The sequence below is a fragment of the Pogona vitticeps genome, chromosome 1, assembly GCF_051106095.1.
Source record: "Pogona vitticeps strain Pit_001003342236 chromosome 1, PviZW2.1, whole genome shotgun sequence".
Classification (NCBI taxonomy): domain Eukaryota; kingdom Metazoa; phylum Chordata; class Lepidosauria; order Squamata; family Agamidae; genus Pogona; species Pogona vitticeps.
The window spans coordinates 167980769-167999774 of record NC_135783.1 but is presented as its reverse complement, the minus strand read 5'-3'; the positions used below and the strand labels follow the sequence as shown (position 1 = coordinate 167999774).

The window sequence follows — 19006 nt, the reverse complement described above, 5'->3', positions numbered from 1 at the left end:
TAGTTAGCAAAGAATAAAGCAAAGCGAAACAACAACACAGAAATGTGGAGAGATCAGTCCAATCTCACCAAAACATCCTCCGTGGTTTGTAAATAAAACTTTGTATGGTAAAAATCACTCTAGAAGTTGTTAAAGTTTTTTTAAGCACCTTTACTTACACTTACCTTCTGTAATTACAATCAGAAGTAAAAAGGAGAAAGAATTAGAGTCTCCAGCTTGCAGGAACCCGTGCCTGCTTGCTTTTTGCAGGATGGTCAAAGTAAGAAAAGATCTATCAACAAAATAATGGAAGCCAAAAACATGCCAGAAGTAGAAAAAAACTTTATCAATAAGTTGGTGACAAAGGACAATCATCTTAGGCTGTAACACATCCACTCACTGATTCTCAGTGTTAGTGCATGCAAGATTGCTATTATCCCAACATTTCTAACAGAAATAAAAAAATAAAAGAAAAATAAAATTACAAATGAGGGTCTATGTAAGGAAGTTTAAAATGATGCTCATTGAAGCATAAAACTGAGGAGTATAAAGACAAGTGTGCCGTGCCTGCAGTCAAGCATGGTGGTGGGAGTGTCATGGTCTGGTGCTGCATGAGTGCTGCTGGCACTGGGGAGCTACAGTTCATTGAGGGAACCATGAATGCCGACATGTACTGTGACATACTGAAGCAGAGCATAATCCCCTCCCTTCAGAGACTGGGCCGCAGGGCAATAGTTCCAACATGATAACGACCTCAAACACACCTCCAAAACGACCACTGCCTTGCTAACGAAGCTGAGGGTAAAGGTGATGGACTGGCCAAGCATGTCTACAGACTTAAACCCTATTGAGCATCTGTGGGGCATCCTGAAACGGAAGGTGGAGATGCACAAGGTCTCTAACATCCACCAGCTCTTTGATGTCGTCATTGAGGAGTGGAAGAGGACTCCAGTGGCAACCTGTGAAGCTCTGATGAATTCTATGCCCAAGAAGGTTAAGGCAGTGCTGGCAAATAATGGTGGCCACACAAAATATTGACACTGTGTCCAATTTGGACATTGTCACTTAGGAGTGTACTCACTTTTGTTGCCAGTAGTTTAGGTATACTAAAATATTTATGAGGATATACTAAAATATTTATGAAATGTGAGGGGGTGTACTCACTTCTGTGATATACTGTAAATATCAATGAGAAATATTTAAGGACATACAGTAGATGAACTGGTTCATTGAGCATGTTAATTTAATATGCAGATGCAAGCAAAACAACAAATTATCTATTCATAAAGAAGAAAAAATAAAATTACCAGTAGAAAAAGTGTTATGAAGTAACTACATGGAATGAGGAATATAGTTTTGATTACTGCTGCTGAACTAAAAAAGGCAATTTAAATGAACAGATATTTTAATAAGAAGATACAAGTGGTGCCTCGCTAAACGATTGCCTCATTTAGCGATGTTTTCACTTAACGATGTTTTTTTTAAAGACTTCTATGCATCATTTAACGATGTTTCCTATGGGTGATTTTCGCTTAGCGATTTCGGGACCATGCTTCGCATAGCGAATGCATTTTTAGGTCCCCTGTTTCGCTTAACATTTTTTTCAATTTTAAGTGTCTTAAAATGTTCAAAAATGTTTTAAATGCTTGGAATCGTTAGTGCATCTTCTAAAATGTGTGCAAATTTAATTTGGCTTTGATCTGACTTTTCATTAATTTTTGGTGAATTTTTTTCTCCCCCATAGAAAACAATGGAGCTGTCAAAAGTTGGGCTCCATTGTTTCCTATGGGGGAGAAAAAAATTCACACAAAATTAACGAAGACTCAGAACAAAGCCAAACTAAGTTTGCACACGAATTAGAAGGTGCTCTAACGAACCCAAGCATTTAAAACAGTTGCTGACTTTTCGTTAATTTTTTGTGAATTTTGTCCTCCCCCATAGGAAACAATGGAGCCCAACTTTTGACAGCTCAGTTGTTTCCTATGGGGGAGAAAAAAATTTACAATAAATTAACGAAGACTCAGAAACTGTTTTAAATGCTTGGATCCGTTAGGGCACCTTGCAAAACCTGTGCAAACCTAGTTGGGCTTCGTTCTGAGTCTTCGTTAATTTTTTGTGAATTTTTTTCTCCCCCATAGGAAAGCATGGAGCTGTCAAATTATGACAGCTGTCAAAAGTTGGTGGGGGGAAAAATCAGCAAAAATGAACAAAAAGTCAGATCAAAGCCAAATTAAGTTTGCACACGTTTTAGAAGGTGCACTAACAATTCCAAGCATTTAAAACAGTTTTTGAACCTTTTAAGACACACTTAAATTTGCAAAAATGGACATCGCAAAACCATTGAAATGCATTGAATAGGCTTCAATGCATTCCAATGGAGGAAACATTGTATCACTTAACGATGTTTCCTATGGGTTTTTTCACTTAAGGACGGCAATCCGTGCCTATTGGAACGGATTAACCAGTTTTCAGTGCATCTCTATGGGAAAACGTGTTTTGCTTAACGATGTTTTCCCATAGCGATGTTTTTTTAACCAATTAACATCGTTAAGCGAGGCACCACTGTACAAGAAAAGTTAATAACCTTTGAGCTTTCTTGGTTTAGAAAAAAGATAGCTAATAGGAACAGGGAGAAGTAGAGATTTGTGTAATTACATATAGTGTTAACAGTTTTTTCTTCAGCTTTCATGTACACTAGAGTCAGTATGCAGTTGAATGTGTGTGATGCCAAAAGAGTGACAGAAGATGTAGGCACACATAATAAACCCTCCCCACACACATTCCCATGCATCCCATGGTATCACGGACATTTCCATAGTGATGATAAATGTTGACAGAAGGCTTAGAGATCACATGCATCTGATTATGTATCCCATGACTAGAAACCTGGTCTTACGGTTTTGTAGTAGCATTCAACCCCAAACTATTGCAAAGCCCTTGCAGACGTTCAAACATGTCCTTATGCGAGTGAGTGATATTGTTGTTGCTTTGACTTGTATACTGCCCCATAATGCTAGAGGACTCTCTGGGTGGTTTACAATTTAATTATGCAGGGTACGCTTCCCCCCCCCATGAGCTGGATATTTTACTGACCTCAGAAGGATGGAAGGTTGAGTCAACCTTGAGCCTACTACCTGTACCCATTGGGATCAAACTCAGGTCATGAGGAAAGGCTTGACTGCAGTATTGCAGTTTGAACATATGAAAGAAATATACTGTACTTCATACAAGATGTATTTGTTCACATCTAAACTAGCTAAATGTTTAAGGTAGTGTATCTCTAAATACCAGGTGTTGGACTAACTAATGGGGAAAAGCCTTCATGTCCTGATTATATGTTTCCTGGAATTAGGGTCTGGACCCCTAGGGCTGCTCTTACATTCTGCTTATTGCTGTAAGTGCATTGACAGTCAATTATTCTTGCAGAAAGTCTTTTTCCTTGTAATTTTGTATCTCTAGGTCCAAAACAAAGACTAACTCTTTTGGAAAGTTATATTCCTTTTCACTGTCTCCAAGTGAATATTGCACCTGCCAAGGAAATAAAAGAAATAAGGAAATAAATAGTTTTGCTGGTGAAGATCTAACAATGGCTGTTTCAGAAGTGGATCTTCTCCCCAAGTGCCTGTCTGCCAAACTGCAGCTGGAAAAAAAAGAAAGCAAGAGGTAAAGCTTTAGGTTTACCAAGACATTTTTTTGCTTCTATAGGAAACCAAGGGTTAAGCAGAACTACTTCATTACATCTTGGTTGCTGTACCGGTTCTGGGAATCAAGTGAAGAAAGATCCTGTTTCCTGCCTAAAAGGCACTAGCTTTGATAGATTCCCCTGTCCAGATTGTGCATCTGGAGAAACAGGAAACTCTGAACTTGAGTTCTTTGTTTCTCTTTTTCACAGGACCATGGTCCCAGATTGTCTGAGCATCTTCTTGGTGTTCTAGTACAAAACAAAAGGTCACTTCAAACTTGTCTTCTTTTCTCTGAACCTATTCTCTTAAGCTTCCCCAATTGTATGTAGTAAAACAGTTTGTGTAGAGTGTTTTTCCATTCCATTCTCCATTTTTTGGACTCCAGCTCCCAGAATTCTCCAAGAATTCCCCAGGCAGACTAGAAACACCTTCAGACACTATTGGAGATAGGCACGAACCTTGTTTCAGAGGTTTGTGCCAGTTCATGTGCACAGCACCAGAGGTGTTGCATGTTCCTTTCTCCCACTTCCTCAGCTAATTACCGACTCAGTGGTTGGAGTGCACTTCTCTCCTCCTTTTTGGCTGTTCAATCAGTCCCCAACCGGAGCACAGGTTTGCCTATCTTGCCTCTTTATCTCAGTGGGCCATCATCCAAGGAGGTGGGGGCAGGGAAGGCTGTGCTCCTGCTGAAGAGGAGGAAGAGAGGAGTGCACACTAGCTGATGAGTGGGGGATCCAGCCAGGGAAAAGAGGGAAGGGAACGCACAGCATCTAAATTCATGCTCATCTCTAGACACTATTTTGCTCACCTGGCTTCGAGGTTCCATGCCTGCCTCAGGCCTACTTTACGTTATTAATGTAAAAAAGTGAAAGTTGCCACAGTGCTTTCTGGGCACCTTTAAGAAGTGTCCTGTGTAGACTACAACTACACAGAGACTACAACTCCCAGAAAGCACTGTGGTATCTTCCTGTTTGTTTAAGATGTTTTTACCCCACCTTTTTCCTTAAAAAGGACCCAAGGTGGCTTACATAATTGAAAGACAATATTTAAAGCTAAAAACAACGAGTATATAAAAAGGTGGCTTACATCATTAAAAGACAACAATTAAAACTACAAATAATAAAGATACAAATATTAAAACGAATAAACAAATACCACTCAGAAATGCAAGCAATACTAAAAACACATTCAAAGCAATAATGTATAACAGTCCATCTAAAGATCACACACAGGTTACTGAGGGAAAGCTTACCTGAAGAGAAAGATCTTTGCTTGTGGAAGGACAACAGAGATGGGGTCAGTTTGGTCTCCTGTGGGTGGGAGCTCCAAAGTCTGGGAGCAGCAACACACCTGTATCCTCATTAAACATACCTGTGAAGGTGATATGCCCAAGAGAAAGGCCTCTCCTGATTATCTTAATTCCTGAGCAGGCCCATAATGGGAGACATAGGCTTTGAAATATCTTGGCCCAAGCCATTTAGGGCTTTTATAAGTCAGCCAGCACTTTGAATTTAACCCGGAAATAGATTAGCAGCTAGTGGAACAGCTGTAACAGAATGGTTATGTGGACCCATCAGCAAGCTGCCTTTTTTTTTGTAAACAACAGACCTAAGACAGATGCAGAGGCTCCAAGACAGGTCCTGCTACATGTGAAAGAAATAATGGTTTCTGTATGTGTGAGTATGGGGGCTAAAACTCCCAAAATTTTGCCTGGAGAAATCTTGGAGAATTCTAGGGGTTAGCATCTAAAAAAATCCAAAGGGCAAATTCCTAGTTGTGCATGAAAGTAGAACCTCGAATACAGATGCCTTCATTCATCTGTGCTGTAGATATCTCTGCAGGATTCAGAAAAGAAGCTTAGAAGTTTCCTAGAGATTAAAATGGCATGCTAAACTATGAGCAGAAAGAACAAAGGAAAAATGTATTCACATCATAAATTATAAAGTAGATACTTTTTCTTTCCCCTTGTTTTGTTTAGATTTGAAGAGCAGCTGCAACATTTGTTAGCTGAAGATTCCGAGATACTTCAGGATTATCCATCTCTTCCTCTTTACCTTCCTGAAACTCTGGTGTCTGGGCCTCAGATTATTTGCCCACTGACCAAAGCACCGGTGTCAAGAAGCCCAGAGGTAAAACCTGAAAGGAATAGTACAGGATTCTCAAAGAAAGATAGAGAAGGATGTCCTGTGATGGTGTCACTATACATCATGAGTGCTAAACTGGTTAATGCTCAAAGGAGGAGACCTCTACTGAATTGCTATATCAGTATTGGGCTCCTAAAGCATCCCTCTCATCAACACAGAAAAATAGGAAATTGCTAATGAAATCAAGGTTGCATTTAAAAGAAAAAATTCAGTTTCAGTTGCATACATGCATATTTCAATCACAAAAAAATAAGTTTCTAGCTACTAAAAATAATAGCTGAAAACCATATGTTATTCCGTGTGAGGCTAATGATGTCATCAGCTCTGGCAGTCTTTTTTGGAAATAAAACAATTCCAGTTTCTCTCTCAAAGGTTCCAAGGCTCCCACAGAATACCTTTCATCATCAGGAAGCTGTTGGAGGCTGTGAGACAGGGAGGAGCAGAAGTCTTTAATGGCTGGAAATCTTTTCCACCATGAGAGCCTTGGGACTTTCGGGGGAGAAATAGGAAATTTGCTTTCTGAAAAATGTTGTAGCCTTACATGGTATAATAACTTACAGCAACATGATTTCAGCCACTCTGGAATAACTGGTCATGGACCTAACCTAAAGGAAAGTGACCAGGGCTTAATTATACTTAGTGCCCAACACCTATCATAAGACATCAGTGTTCTTGAACCAGTTGAAAACAATTATCGTGGTGTTGTGAACATCTGTGAACAATGCAGAGATAAAATCCACACAATAGCTGTTCAACCAGAAAAGAGGCAAGGGAATCCTTTGATCTCAAAGTATCACAGGATCATAGAACAGTGGAGTTGGAAAGGGCCTGTAAATCCAAATTAAAGTTTATGGCTTTCTCTTTAATGCATCCAATCTTGGAGTACTCAGTACCTCCCAAGATAATTGGCTCCATTGTCATACTGTTAGGACATTTTCCATGATACGCAGCTGAAATCTGGCTTCCTGTAACTTGAGCCCCTTATTAATATTCTGTACTCTGGAATGATTAAGAATAGATCCTGCCTCTTCTCTGTATGACAACTTTTCAAGTATTTGAATGGAGTAATTGTATTTTCCCTCAGTTACCTTTTCAGTCTTTCCTCATAGGGCTTAGTTTCCAGTTCATCCAGTTCATCCTTTTTGCCTTTCTCTAAACCTGTTCCAATTTATTTGCATCTTTCTTAACAGTGTGGTATCCAGAATTGGACACAGTGTTCAACATGAGGCCTAACCTGTGTCAGATATAGGGGAACTACTACTTCAAGGGATTTGGAGACTATCCTTATGTTAATACAACTTAAAATATCATTTGTTTTTTTTTTCTTTTGCAACTACATTCTAGATCAGCTACAGTGAAATCTACAACAATTTCAAGTTCCTTTTCACATGCAGTATTACTGCCTATCACTATGTAACTGTCTATCACTGATCGCCTTTAAATTATATTCTCTTATTTTCAGCCAGGTGCTCAAAACTATCAAAATCAACTTGAATTTTGTTTCTATCTTCAGAGTATCAGCTATTCCACCCAATTTTGCATCATCTGCAAATTTAATAAGATTCCTTGCACTCTCTTATTCAAACCATTCATAAAAATAATGAAGATCATCAGGACCATGACTGAGTCTTGGGGTACCCAAGTTGTTACTTTTTCCCAGTTTGAGAAGGAGCCATTGATATACATAGTCTGAGTACAATTCTGTAACCAACTATCAAACGATCTGACAGTTTTGCTATCGAACCCGCAACTAGTTAGCTTGCTAATCTGAATATCATGGGGCACTTTGTCAAAAGATTCATATCAGGGAGGTTTACTTGATCAAAACATTAGATCAGATTAATTTGGCAGGATTTGTTCTTGACAAATCCATCTTGGCTTCTAGTTATCACTGAATTATTTTCAACGTGGTTGCGAACTGACTGCTTTATAATCTGCTCCAGAATTTTCTTGAAGATTGATGTCAGGCTGACTGGTCTGTAGTCCCCTTTTTCCCTTTTTGGAGATAGGGACAATATTAGCCCTCCTCCAATCATCGGGCATTTCATCCATCCTCTATAATTTCAAGAAAATAAGAGATTCATGAGGCCCTGGAGATTTGAATTAATCCAAAGTAATTAGGTATTCTTTTGTCTATTTGTCTTGTAATCTCACTTGTACTTCACATTTGCTAGTAGCATCATAGACTCCCTTTTTGAAGAAAACTGACCTGAAGTACTTACACCTTTTCTGTCTGTTATCATTTTGCCATAGGCATTGAACAGCTGATTGATTGATTGATTTGTCTTTTGCTACGCCTGTACCTGAGGAATGCTTTTTCTGGCTTTTATCTTGCTAACCTCAAGTGCTTCTCAGCTTTTGCCTTCCTAATGCCATCCCTGCAATTCTTTTCTACCTTTGCTACTCTTCCTTTATGACCTAGCCTTCCTTCTACTTCCTATATGTACCTTTTTTGTTGTTGTTTTACGGTCCTTTCTGCACTTTTTGTGATTGTTTTTTTTTTGGGCATCCATATTTTTTTCTTGGAGTTGTTTGTAGTTCTGTCTTTAGAGTTTCTTTTTAAGAATCTTCCACCCATCTTCAGCTCCTTTTCCTATTATGATCTCTTGCTGTACAACCTTACTTATTGTTCTGAGTTTATTATAATTGGCTTTCCTTAAATCCTTAAATGTGGCTACATTCAGCTTTTGCTTCCTTTGAAATCAAGTACTTAAGTATAAACATGGTCATTTTTCCTAGAGTTACCCTTACTGCAACCTCAATGACTAAGTTATCCCTATTGGTTAGAATTGAGGATAGCTAATCCTGTAATTTCTTAAATTACCAGCAACACAAACCAGGAATTTCTTGGAAGCACCATTTTAGAAAGAATGTGCTTCCTGGCTGAAGTCTTCCATTACAACTTCACAGTGTATCTTTGTAGTACCTGATGTTTGTTTTTCAAAGGTTTCATCCACATCTTCTCCTTGATTGTGCAGTTGATAAGGTAAAGTTTGTAAAGGTTCCCCTTGACATTTAGTGTCTGACTCATCCCCGTTTCCAAGCTATAGAGCCTGCGTTTGTCCAAAGACAGTTTCTGTAGTCACATGGCCAGCACAGCCAGACACGGAACACCGCTAGCTTTCCACCAAGGTGGTACCTATTTATCTACTCGCATTTTTACATGCTTTCGATGTACTAGATGGGCAGGAGCTGGGAGAAGTGATGGGAGCTCACTCGATCACGTAGATTCAATCTTACGACTGCTGGTCTTCTGACCTTGCAGCACAGAGGCTTCTGCGATTTAACCTGCAGTACTGCCACCACGTCCCTGTGCAATTGGTAGTAGATTGTAATTGCCATGTTCCTTTTATTTATTGCCTCCCATTATGATCTCGAAGTGACAGCTAAGCTCATCCTCCTGTATTTCTGTGTAGGACTATGTATTTTCGACATAGAGTATGACTCTACCATTTTTCTAGTAGTTATGGTCTTTTTTGGACAATTTATATCCTTCAGTTGCTGCGTTCCAGTCATAAGAATCATCACACCAAATATCAGTGAACCCTCTGAAGGTGTCTTTCCCTTCCTGAATTAAGATGTCCAGTTGTTTTTGCTTATTTCCCATACCTTTGGCATTAGTAAAGAGCAATTGGACATCATTTGATTTGTTACATGATTTCCTTCCTATTTTTGTTAAGACTAATATTGGATTCTGTTAGAGCAGCTTTTATTGTGTATAAACTTTCATCTGACTTTACCTCCAAGTTTGTGTCTCCTTCCCTTTTTCAACTCAGTTTAAAGCCCTCCTGTTTAAATTCTTCACGTTGCAACCATACTTTCCAATTCTTGTGAGGTTGTTGATATTTCTTCCAGCAATCTTAATTCCATTTTGGGATTCCTCCAGTCCAGCCTTTTGCATGATGTATTCTGCATGTAAGTTAAATAAGCAGGGAGACAATATACAGCCTTGTCGTATTCCTTTCCCAATTTTGAACCAATCATTTGCTCCATATCCAGTTCTGACTGTTGCTTCCTGTCCCACATACAGATTTCTCAGGAGATAGATAAGGTGGTCAGGCACTCCCATTTCTTTAAGAACTTGCCATAGTTTGTTGTGGTTGACACAAAGGCTTTCGTGTAGTCAATAAAGCCTAAGTATATGTTTTTCTGGAATTCTCTGGCTTTCTGCATAATCCAGCGCATGTTAGCAATTTGGTCTCTAGTTCCTCTGCCCCTTCGAAATCCAGCTTGTACTTCTGGGAGTTCTCAGTCCATATACTGCTGAAGCCTACCTTGGAAGATATTGAGCATAACCTTGCTAGCGTGTGAAATGAGTGCAAGTGTATGGTAGTTGGAGCATTCTTTTGGCACTGCCCTTCTTTGGGATTGGGATGTAGACTGATCTTTTCCAATCCTCTGACCACTGCCGAGTTTTCCATACTTGCTGCCATATTGAGTGTAGCACCTTAACAGACTCATCTTTTAAGATTTTAAATACAGTGGTGCCTCGCAAGACGAACGCTTCGTTTAACGACGAAATCGCAAATGCAATCGCAAAATGATGTTTCCTATAGGGTTTTTTCGCTTTGTGATGATCGGTTCCCTGCCTCACTAACCGATGACGATTTTCGCACAGCTGATCGGCAGTTTCAGAATGGCCGCCAGGTAAAAAAAATGGCCGCCTGCTGTTTTCTGGGATGGATTCCTCACTGCACGGGCAGTGAAAATGGCCGTGCTATGGAAGATCTTCGCTGGATGGTGAGTTTCAAGCCCATAGGAATGCATTAATTGGGTTTTAATGCGTTTCTATGGGCTTTTTAAAATCGCTTTATGATGTTTTTGTTCTACAGCGATTTTGCTGGAACGAATTAACATCGTAATGCGAGGCACCACTGTAGTTCAACTGGAATGCCATCACCTCCACTGGTTCTTAGCCATGCTTTCTAAGGCCCACTTAACTTCACTCTCCAGGATGTTTGGCTCTAGGTCAGCCACCACACTACACTGGTGCCTCGCATAACGAGCGCCCCGTTTAACGACGAATCCGCATAGCGATTCGTTTTTTGCTATCGCAAAAGCAATTGCATTGTGATGTTTCCTATGGGGAAAATCACTTTGCGATTTTTCCCCATAGGCCCCCAGCGGGCGTGTCAGAGCGGTTGCGGGCGAGTTCTCTCCCGCGGCCCCTCTGAAGCGCTGCCCGGCATTTTCGGGGCGGCCGTGTCGGAGCAGCTGCGGGCGAGTTCTCTCCCGCAGCTGCTCTGAACCGCCGGCCAGCCGGCATTCTCGGGGCGGGCGCGTTGGAGCGGCCGCGGGCGAGGTCTCTCCCGCGGCTGCTCTGAACTGCCAGCTGAAGCGCCTTTGGTTGCGAGCGTTGCTTGCAAGGAGGGAGATGATTCCTCCCTGCCTGGCTGGCTTGCTTTTCCAAAGGAGAAGCAAGCCAGCCAGCCAGGGAGGAATCGTCTCCCTCCTTGTAAGCAATGCTGGGTCCTCGCGCTGGGCTGAGCTGAGCCCAGCGCAAGGAGGACCCAGCGTTGCTTGCAAGGAGGGAGACGATTCCTCTCTGGCCACCGGCTTGCTTCCGAAGCCAAAAAGGCAGGAAGAAAGTGCGGGAAGTTCAAACTTCCCGCGTTTTCTCACTGCCTTTTTGGCTTCAGAGAGCTCCGAAGCCGCCCATCGCGGCAGTGGGGACCCCCAGGGAGGTCTCCCAGGGCTTGCACGCCACCATGGGAGACCTCCCTGGGGGTCCTCGCCGCCAGGATTCGTGCCTTCAGAGGTTTCAAAGGGCTTTCCCCGACATTGGAGGAAGCCCTTTGAAAGCTCCAAAGGCAGCGGAGCGCCGGGCAGCTAGAGCAGGCCGGGCCCCTGGCCGCTCACCCCCAGCTGCAAGGAGCCAGCAGAGTGCCCAGAGGATTCGGACCGGTAAGTCCTTTTTTTAAAAAAAATTTGGGTGGGTTTTGGAGGGTGGGTTTGGACTGGGGGGGTTATGTTTGTGGTTTGTATGTGTGTGTGTGTGGTTTTTTTCCACGGCGTTTTCGCCGCGCTTCGGCTGTGTGAAAATGGGGGCTTTGGTCCTCCCAAAGGCCCCATTTTCACACAGCTGATCGGCGGTTCCAAAATGGCCGCCACAACCATTTTCGCTGCCCTCGCTTACCGAGGGCGCGAAAATGGCCACCCCTATGGAGGAACATCGCTGAACGGTGAGTTTATCCCCCATAGGAACGCATTAAACGAATGGGATTTTCCATTCCGTTTAGCGATGTTTCCACATAGCGACGATTAATCCAGAATGGATTAACGTCGCTATGCGAGGCACCACTGTATCTGGGTTGTCCAGGACATCCAGATCTTTCAGGTATAATTCCTCTGTATATTCTTGCCATCTCTTATTGATGTCTTCTGCTCCTATTAGGTCCCTGCCATTTTTGTCCTTTATCATGTCCATCTTTCCACAAAATGTTCCTTTAATATCCCCAATCTTCTTTAACAGATCTCTTGTTTTTCCTTTTCTATTATTATTTTCTATTATTTTATTTCTTTGCACTGTTCATTTAAGAAGGCCCTCTTGTCTCCCTTGCATTTTGTTTCCCTTCCCTTCTCTGCTATTTGTAAGGCCTCATTGGACAGCCACTTTGCTTTCTTGCATTCCCTTTTCTTTGGGATGGTTTTTGTTGCTGCTTCCTGTACAATGTTACAAGCTGCCATCCATAGTTCTTTCAGGCACTCTGTCTACCAAATCTAGTTCCTAGCGTAGTGGTTTTTCCTACTTCCTTCAGTTTAAGCTTGAATTTCGCTATAAGAAGCTAATGATCAGAGCCACAATCAGCTCCACGTCTTGTTTTTGCTGACTGTATAGAGCTTCTCCATCTTTGGCTACAAAAATATAATCAGTCTGATTTCGGTACTGCCCATCTTTTCGGCTTTGGCCCAACCACTTCATTAGCACTGGAGCTACTTCTACTTGTCCTCCACTCTTCCTCAGTAGCATGTTGGACGCCTTCCGACCTGAGGGTCCCATCTTCCAGTGTCATATCTTCTAGCTTTTTGTTTCTGTTCATGGGGTTTTCTTGGCAAAGATACTGGAGTGGCTTGCCAATTCCTGCTCCAGGTGGATCACGTTTAGTCACCTGTCTGTCTTGGGTGTCCCTGCACAGTATAGCCCATAGCTTCTATGAATTCCTCAAGCCCCTTCACCATGACAAGGCAGCAATCCACGAAGGAGCCTCTTCTGAATACAGTGGTGCCTCGCTTAACGGGTGCCCCGTTTAACGAGGAATTCACTTAACGAAGAAGATTTTGCGATCGCTTTTGCGATCGCATAACGTTGTTTCCTATGGGGAAAAATCGCTTTGCGATTTTTCCCCATAGGCTCCATTTCCCCCAGCTGACAGGAGGGGCTTCTTCCGAATCTCCCGCCAGTCAGCTGGGGGAAAAAGTCGGAGGGCGTTCGGCAGGAGGGGAAAGGAGCCTTCCTTTCTCCTCCTGGCCGATTGCCGGCCAGAGAAGCCCCTGCGCGCTCGGCAGGAGGGGAAAGGAGGCTTCCTTTCCCCTCCTGGGCGATCGCTGGCACAGACGCCCCTGCGCGCTCGGCAGGAGGGGAAAGGAGGCTTCTTTTCCCCTCCTGGGCGATCGCGATCGCCGGCCAGAAGGGCGTTCGGCAGGAGGGGAAAGGACCCTTCCTTTCCCCTCCTGGCCGATTGCCGGCCAGAGAAGCCCCTGCGCGCTCGGCAGGAGGGGAAAGGAGGCTTCCTTTCCCCTCCTGGGCGATCGCTGGCACAGACGCCCCTGCGCGCTCGGCAGGAGGGGAAAGGAGGCTTCTTTTCCCCTCCTGGCCAATCGCCGGCCGGTCAGCCGGCTGAAGAAGCAGGGGTGAGCTGGGGAGGAGGGCGTGGGAGCCTTCCCCCGCCCTCCTGCCCTAGCGCCGGCCCCATCGGTGGCCGCAGCCATTTTCGCGCCCTGCCCTCGCTTACCGAGGGCGGGAAAATGGCTGCCATTATGAGGAAACATCGCTTTACGGTGAGTGTAGAAGCCATTGGAACGCATTAAACGATGTTTAATGCGTTCCAATGGCATTTTCCTATCCGTATAGCGATTTTTTCTCATAGCGATGGTTAATCCGGAACGGATTAACGTCACTATACGGGGCACCACTGTACTAGTAGGATAAACTACTGGGCCTGAGAGTCCTTAATTTCCTCCCTAGAGTCTCGGAGTCTGATTGATCTCTTTCTGAAGGAGAGAGATTGAGGATGTAACAGAAGGATTGCCACCACTGGCAAAACCACTAATACATTACTATGAGAACAAAAGACACAACTCTGGGTTATGTCTTTTGTTCTCATATTAATGTATCAGTGATTTTGTAGGTAATGGCAATCATTCTGTTACATTCTTAATCTCTCTCCTTCAGGAAGACAGCATACTTGGCAAGTCCAAAAAATCTTCCTGACATCCTTTGATTTCAATCCCACAGAATCTCACACTACAACAATTATTCTCTTCTTTTTGTAGAATGTAGGTTGGCTGCCTCTCTCTTACTGTCCTGCAGGGTCCCCTGTCTTCCTGTCCAAGCTGTTTGTCAGACTCCTCTTCAAGAGTCTGAAAATGGTTTTCAATTCCACTGGTGAAGAGTGTCCCCTCCTCCTCCTCCTCCTCCTCCTCCTCCTCCTTCTTCTTCTTCTTCTTTTTCTCTTAATTGTGATTTTTTTTCACATGATGCTTCTTCCTCCATGGTGTTTATAATCTCTTCAACACTCACCTCCTCTGCTTTATCTTGTTGTTCTTCCATTTCCAGTGCCTCCCTTGGCTGCTTTTGCTCAAGTTCTATGTATTCTTCATCTTTTCTTATAGCCTCAGCTGTGACTGCTCACTGCTCCAGTTCTCTCATTTTAATTTCCACTAGTGCAACCAGTTGTGTATGCAGTGTTATATTTAGGGACAAAGACAAACATTACACACACTTGCAGGTCATCACCATGGTAGTGTCTTTTCCCTCTATAATCTCTATTACCATTTTTAGTCACCTTCCATGTTCACCTTCTGTTATTTCACTATAACTTTTCTGCTTAGTTTTACAACATGGGCTTTTTAGTGGTTTAGTCTGGATATATGCCCTTCTTTCCTATACTTTCTGCTGTTTTTCCAATCTGTGCTTGGTTATATTGACATGGGGTAGTTCAGTTCAGTAACTGTTTTATGCCATATGGCTCCTGCTTGTTTTCTAGGTATGTGGAATCATCATCATCTGGTTTTATTGTTTTTTACATTTGTAAACCGCCCAGAGTAGACCTTTGGTCTAGATGGGCAGGATAGAAATTGAATCAATCAATCAGTCAATCAATCAATCAATCAATCAATCAATAATCTTCACCCAACAGAATGGATATATTCTTCATATATTCTGTTTAATTTAAGGAAGAAATTGCTAAACAAGTTCAAAGCACTTATTTTCAAAAGGAGAAGTATTAAAAAAATTAGGAGAGATGTATGAAAAGGAAGATGAAGGGAATGTTAGGAGTTTCTAGAATACTCAAGACTATCGTAATAACTCAACAAGAATCTGTAGTGAAGATCAAGAAGCCATCTCCAACTCCAAGAGTTCAGTAACATAGTTAATGAATGGTGTAAAGCTGTGGTTAAACCTTGGACCCCCAGATATTTAAAAATGGATCATGCAAACACATGCAGGCGAGTGAATTAGATCATTGGACAATGAAATGCTTACTTTCAAAGTGAGAAAGGCAAATTAGATATTAGAGAAACTGGATTCTTTCTGTCTCTCTTCAGTTAGAAAAACAGAGCAAATACCTGTGCTTGATACTTGTCAGGAAGAGAGTTTGAGGAACTGAGTCAAATAATGGGGACATGAGATTAAATTCTAAGCTTTATCAGTAAATTAAAAATAGAAAATTGCTGGGTCTTTTGGGGCATTCAGGGAAGCCTGAATTATACGCTCTCACTTCTCATCCCCCAACTCAGTACCCAACCTTCCTACATTGAACAGATCCAGAAGCCTGCTTTTTCAGAGTTCCCAACCACACAAAGGCTTCTATTTATGGTCTGGTGGACTACACATGTTCACTAGAAAGTGGCAGACCTTCCTTCTCAATGCAGGAAGGTTGGGGTTTAAAGGGATGTGGCAATGGGATGTGTTCATGTCCAATGTCCTTACATCATGAATTCAGGGCATAATAGTGAAATAGAGCTTCACTGTCTCGGGGCTATATTCTTCCTCTGCAGATTTTCACATTAATTTTACATTTTTATCTGTTTCTTTCTCTCCACCCTTCTCTGCACTTCAGGCTGGAAGCTGGACAGAACTGAAAGACACAGGAATCTCTCCATCTCACAAACTTACATACTTAAAACAACTCATTAGCGCTAACAGAGAAAAAGAAATGGCTTGTGAACTCCGCTTGTCTGCATTGCTAGATGTGATGGATACATGAGTAGGATTGCCCCCAGTCTGTGGGGCAACAGGGCTAACAGTGGATCTACAGCTGTGTAACATTAAAGGAAGGAAATCTGTATCAAAATACTGTAAGACAGACCTTTGTGAATGACTTCTATCTAAAATACTACTTTGTGATTTTATAATACTGTTACAATGTGCAGATGAATCTAGTGTTCTGTGCTTTGATCTGATTTTTGCTACTTTCCTGTGTGAACTTTATAATTAGCTCACTTTGACCCAGCACTCACTTCAGAGTTTAGAGTTAAGTAGAGATGTGTAGGCTTGTGTCTTTTTTCCACTGCAAAACCTGCAATCCGTCAGTTAATCTCATAGTTATGCTGCCTCAGAAATTATGGGTGTTGTAGTTCAAGAATCCAATCTGCTTACTTCTACAGATAATCTTTCAGTCTTCACATTGCATTATACTTAAATATTCTTCATCTTGTGGTTTGTCATGAAATAAAACTGAGGTTTACATGTGTATAACATGTAGGTCCAGATCATGTGGTCAGTTCACAGATTTTATCTAGACAATTGGCTACATTAAATTAACTGCTCTCTGGATACTGCAAGGTATTGGAAGATGCCCCCATTCAAACAATATGGTTCCATGTGGATATTTGCTGCTGTTGGAGGCAGGCCAGATGTACTAGATTATGGGGAAGTAAAATGCAGTACACTTAATGCTTCACACAAAGGGAGAAATTATTTTCTAATCTAGCCACATGTAATGTGATGTCTTTCCAAGGTTATATGTAGTGTATCTAAATAATGGTGTGCAGTTCTACATTCATGTAATAATTTTCATGTATAAATGGCCATGTTCTTAGTCATTAAGGAAGGAGCATTTTAGTAATTTATAACAACTTTCTATTATGAGCAGAGGGACAAGGTATTACAAACTGAAAGTCAGAAAAACCAGGCTCTCAATGGTCTGTAAATTTATTTTTGAATAGGCTCAGTCATAGGCCAGAATTCTTAGGATTAATGTCAGAATTTATAACCCAGCATAGATATAAGATAACCCTCATTTCAATGCCAACTCAGGTCTGCAAAGTGCGGTTATCTCTTTGTCCAATAAAAATCTTAATTATATTCTTTAAGGAATTTTTGCTGAGGATTATTCTAGAACTTAGAGAACCTTTGAAGATTTTGTATTCCTATGAGAGCACACTTAATAATTTAACGAGACCAGTATGTTAAATTGTGTGTTTACGCACAATAATTCTTCCTTATTATGAAATAAATGTTAGTTTGTTTTTGCATTTTTAAATTAGAAATTTGTTTTGAAATACTGCGGGATACTGTTGCATTTCAAGTTCTTTTTCCCTTGAATAAAAGCTATTATACTAATGTAACACTGATATTCTCCAACTTCATGTTACCAAGAAGAAAGCCAAAAACATCATATAGTTACTGCATTTTTTGATTCTTTGGTCAAGAATTAGAACCTTGATACTGTTGCATATATTTTTAATGAATTTGAGTAATTTTCTTTTTTTTAAGTACACTATTTTACCATAGCCTTATCTTTTTAGTATGCTTTGATTCTGGCATTTACTTACATACAAGAATGATATTGTGGCAATAATTTTTTCTTAATATTATATTTTTACTGTTTGTTATTAACTGGTGTTAATAAAAACCATTGAAAACCTTCAGCCATTGTTTCATATATAAAGTTTCAAATAAAATTGGGTGACTCAATAGGTATGCAATTCTTATGCAAAGAAGCAGGGACAGAATGGAGCCAAGAGTTTAGGATGGGGGACATTACATGAACTTTCACATGGGTGTTGGATTCCTTCTTGAAGCAAGACAGTACCAGAATGTCGAATGGAGGCAGACTTTTGTTTAAAAAGCCATCCTTGAATCCCATTGTACTGAATAATTATCACCAAGTCTCCAATAATCCACGGGTGTAGCAAAATGCCAACAGGTGACGTCATTCCTGCCTGTCCATCACAGAAGCTCAAGAGGGCGGAGCCAAGGATAGGGCAGGAGGGGCGGAGTTAGAGGGACAGTTGGAGATGTGGAATGGCAGGGTTTAGGAGAGAAGGTGTGGGTTAGTGAATTGAGCTGAGAGTGTTAGGAGAGGGAATTGAGAATCTTAAAATATATTGAACAATCAGGAATGAAGTTATAAGAACTATAAGAGAGAGATTGATTAGAAATATATTGGAGTTTGGAGTAAAAGTGATTGCATACATAATCCAATCTGTGTTAATACCTGATACAGTTCATACGTGATTTACCTTTATGATTTACTTGAGAATAAAAGAATATTTGTTAATTAAACCTCTGATTTCTAAGTTCAATAAACCTTAGTTTTGGCAGCACACATGTTTGGCAGCACACATAATTGGTATTAGTAGAATACCTGGTGGCCGCTAGAAGAGAAAAAGGCTGTGATCCTTTGTGAGGGCCAAATAAACAGGGACAACGTCTATTGCCACAAATGATAAACAATGATAAAGTATTACAGCAAAGAAATTGAAGGTAATGCAAATGTTGAGTGAGTTTAATGGTGTTAAGTATTACTGTGATTTAAAATGTGTAGTGTTATTGTAAGTTGTGTGAAATATTAAACTGTTTCTACGTTGTTCATGGAGCAAACCACTGTAGGTTTTACTCCATGGAACAAACTTTGTAAGGGGGAAGGTATGTAGCGAAATGTCAACAGGTGACGTCATTCCTGCCACAAGCAGCTTGAATCCCATTATCACCCAGTCTCCAATAAACCATTGGCTTTGAGTGTGTGCTAG

At 41.3% G+C, this 19006-nt stretch overlaps 1 protein-coding gene across 10 annotated transcripts in view; it reads left to right on the top strand.

The window, feature by feature from the left end:
- MCM3AP (minichromosome maintenance complex component 3 associated protein) overlaps positions 1 to 17902 on the top strand; it is a 213451-nt gene extending 195549 nt beyond the window's left edge. For all 10 annotated transcript variants that reach the window (XM_078378458.1, XM_072994293.2, XM_072994461.2 and 7 more), the window contains 3 exons: positions 3439 to 3642; positions 5641 to 5791; positions 16090 to 17902. In XM_078378458.1, coding sequence (XP_078234584.1) covers positions 3439 to 3642; positions 5641 to 5791; positions 16090 to 16236 — 502 coding nt within the window. In that variant the 3' untranslated portion in view covers positions 16237 to 17902. The remainder of the gene's footprint in view (positions 1 to 3438; positions 3643 to 5640; positions 5792 to 16089) is intronic.
- Positions 17903 to 19006: the final 1104 nt, after the last annotated feature.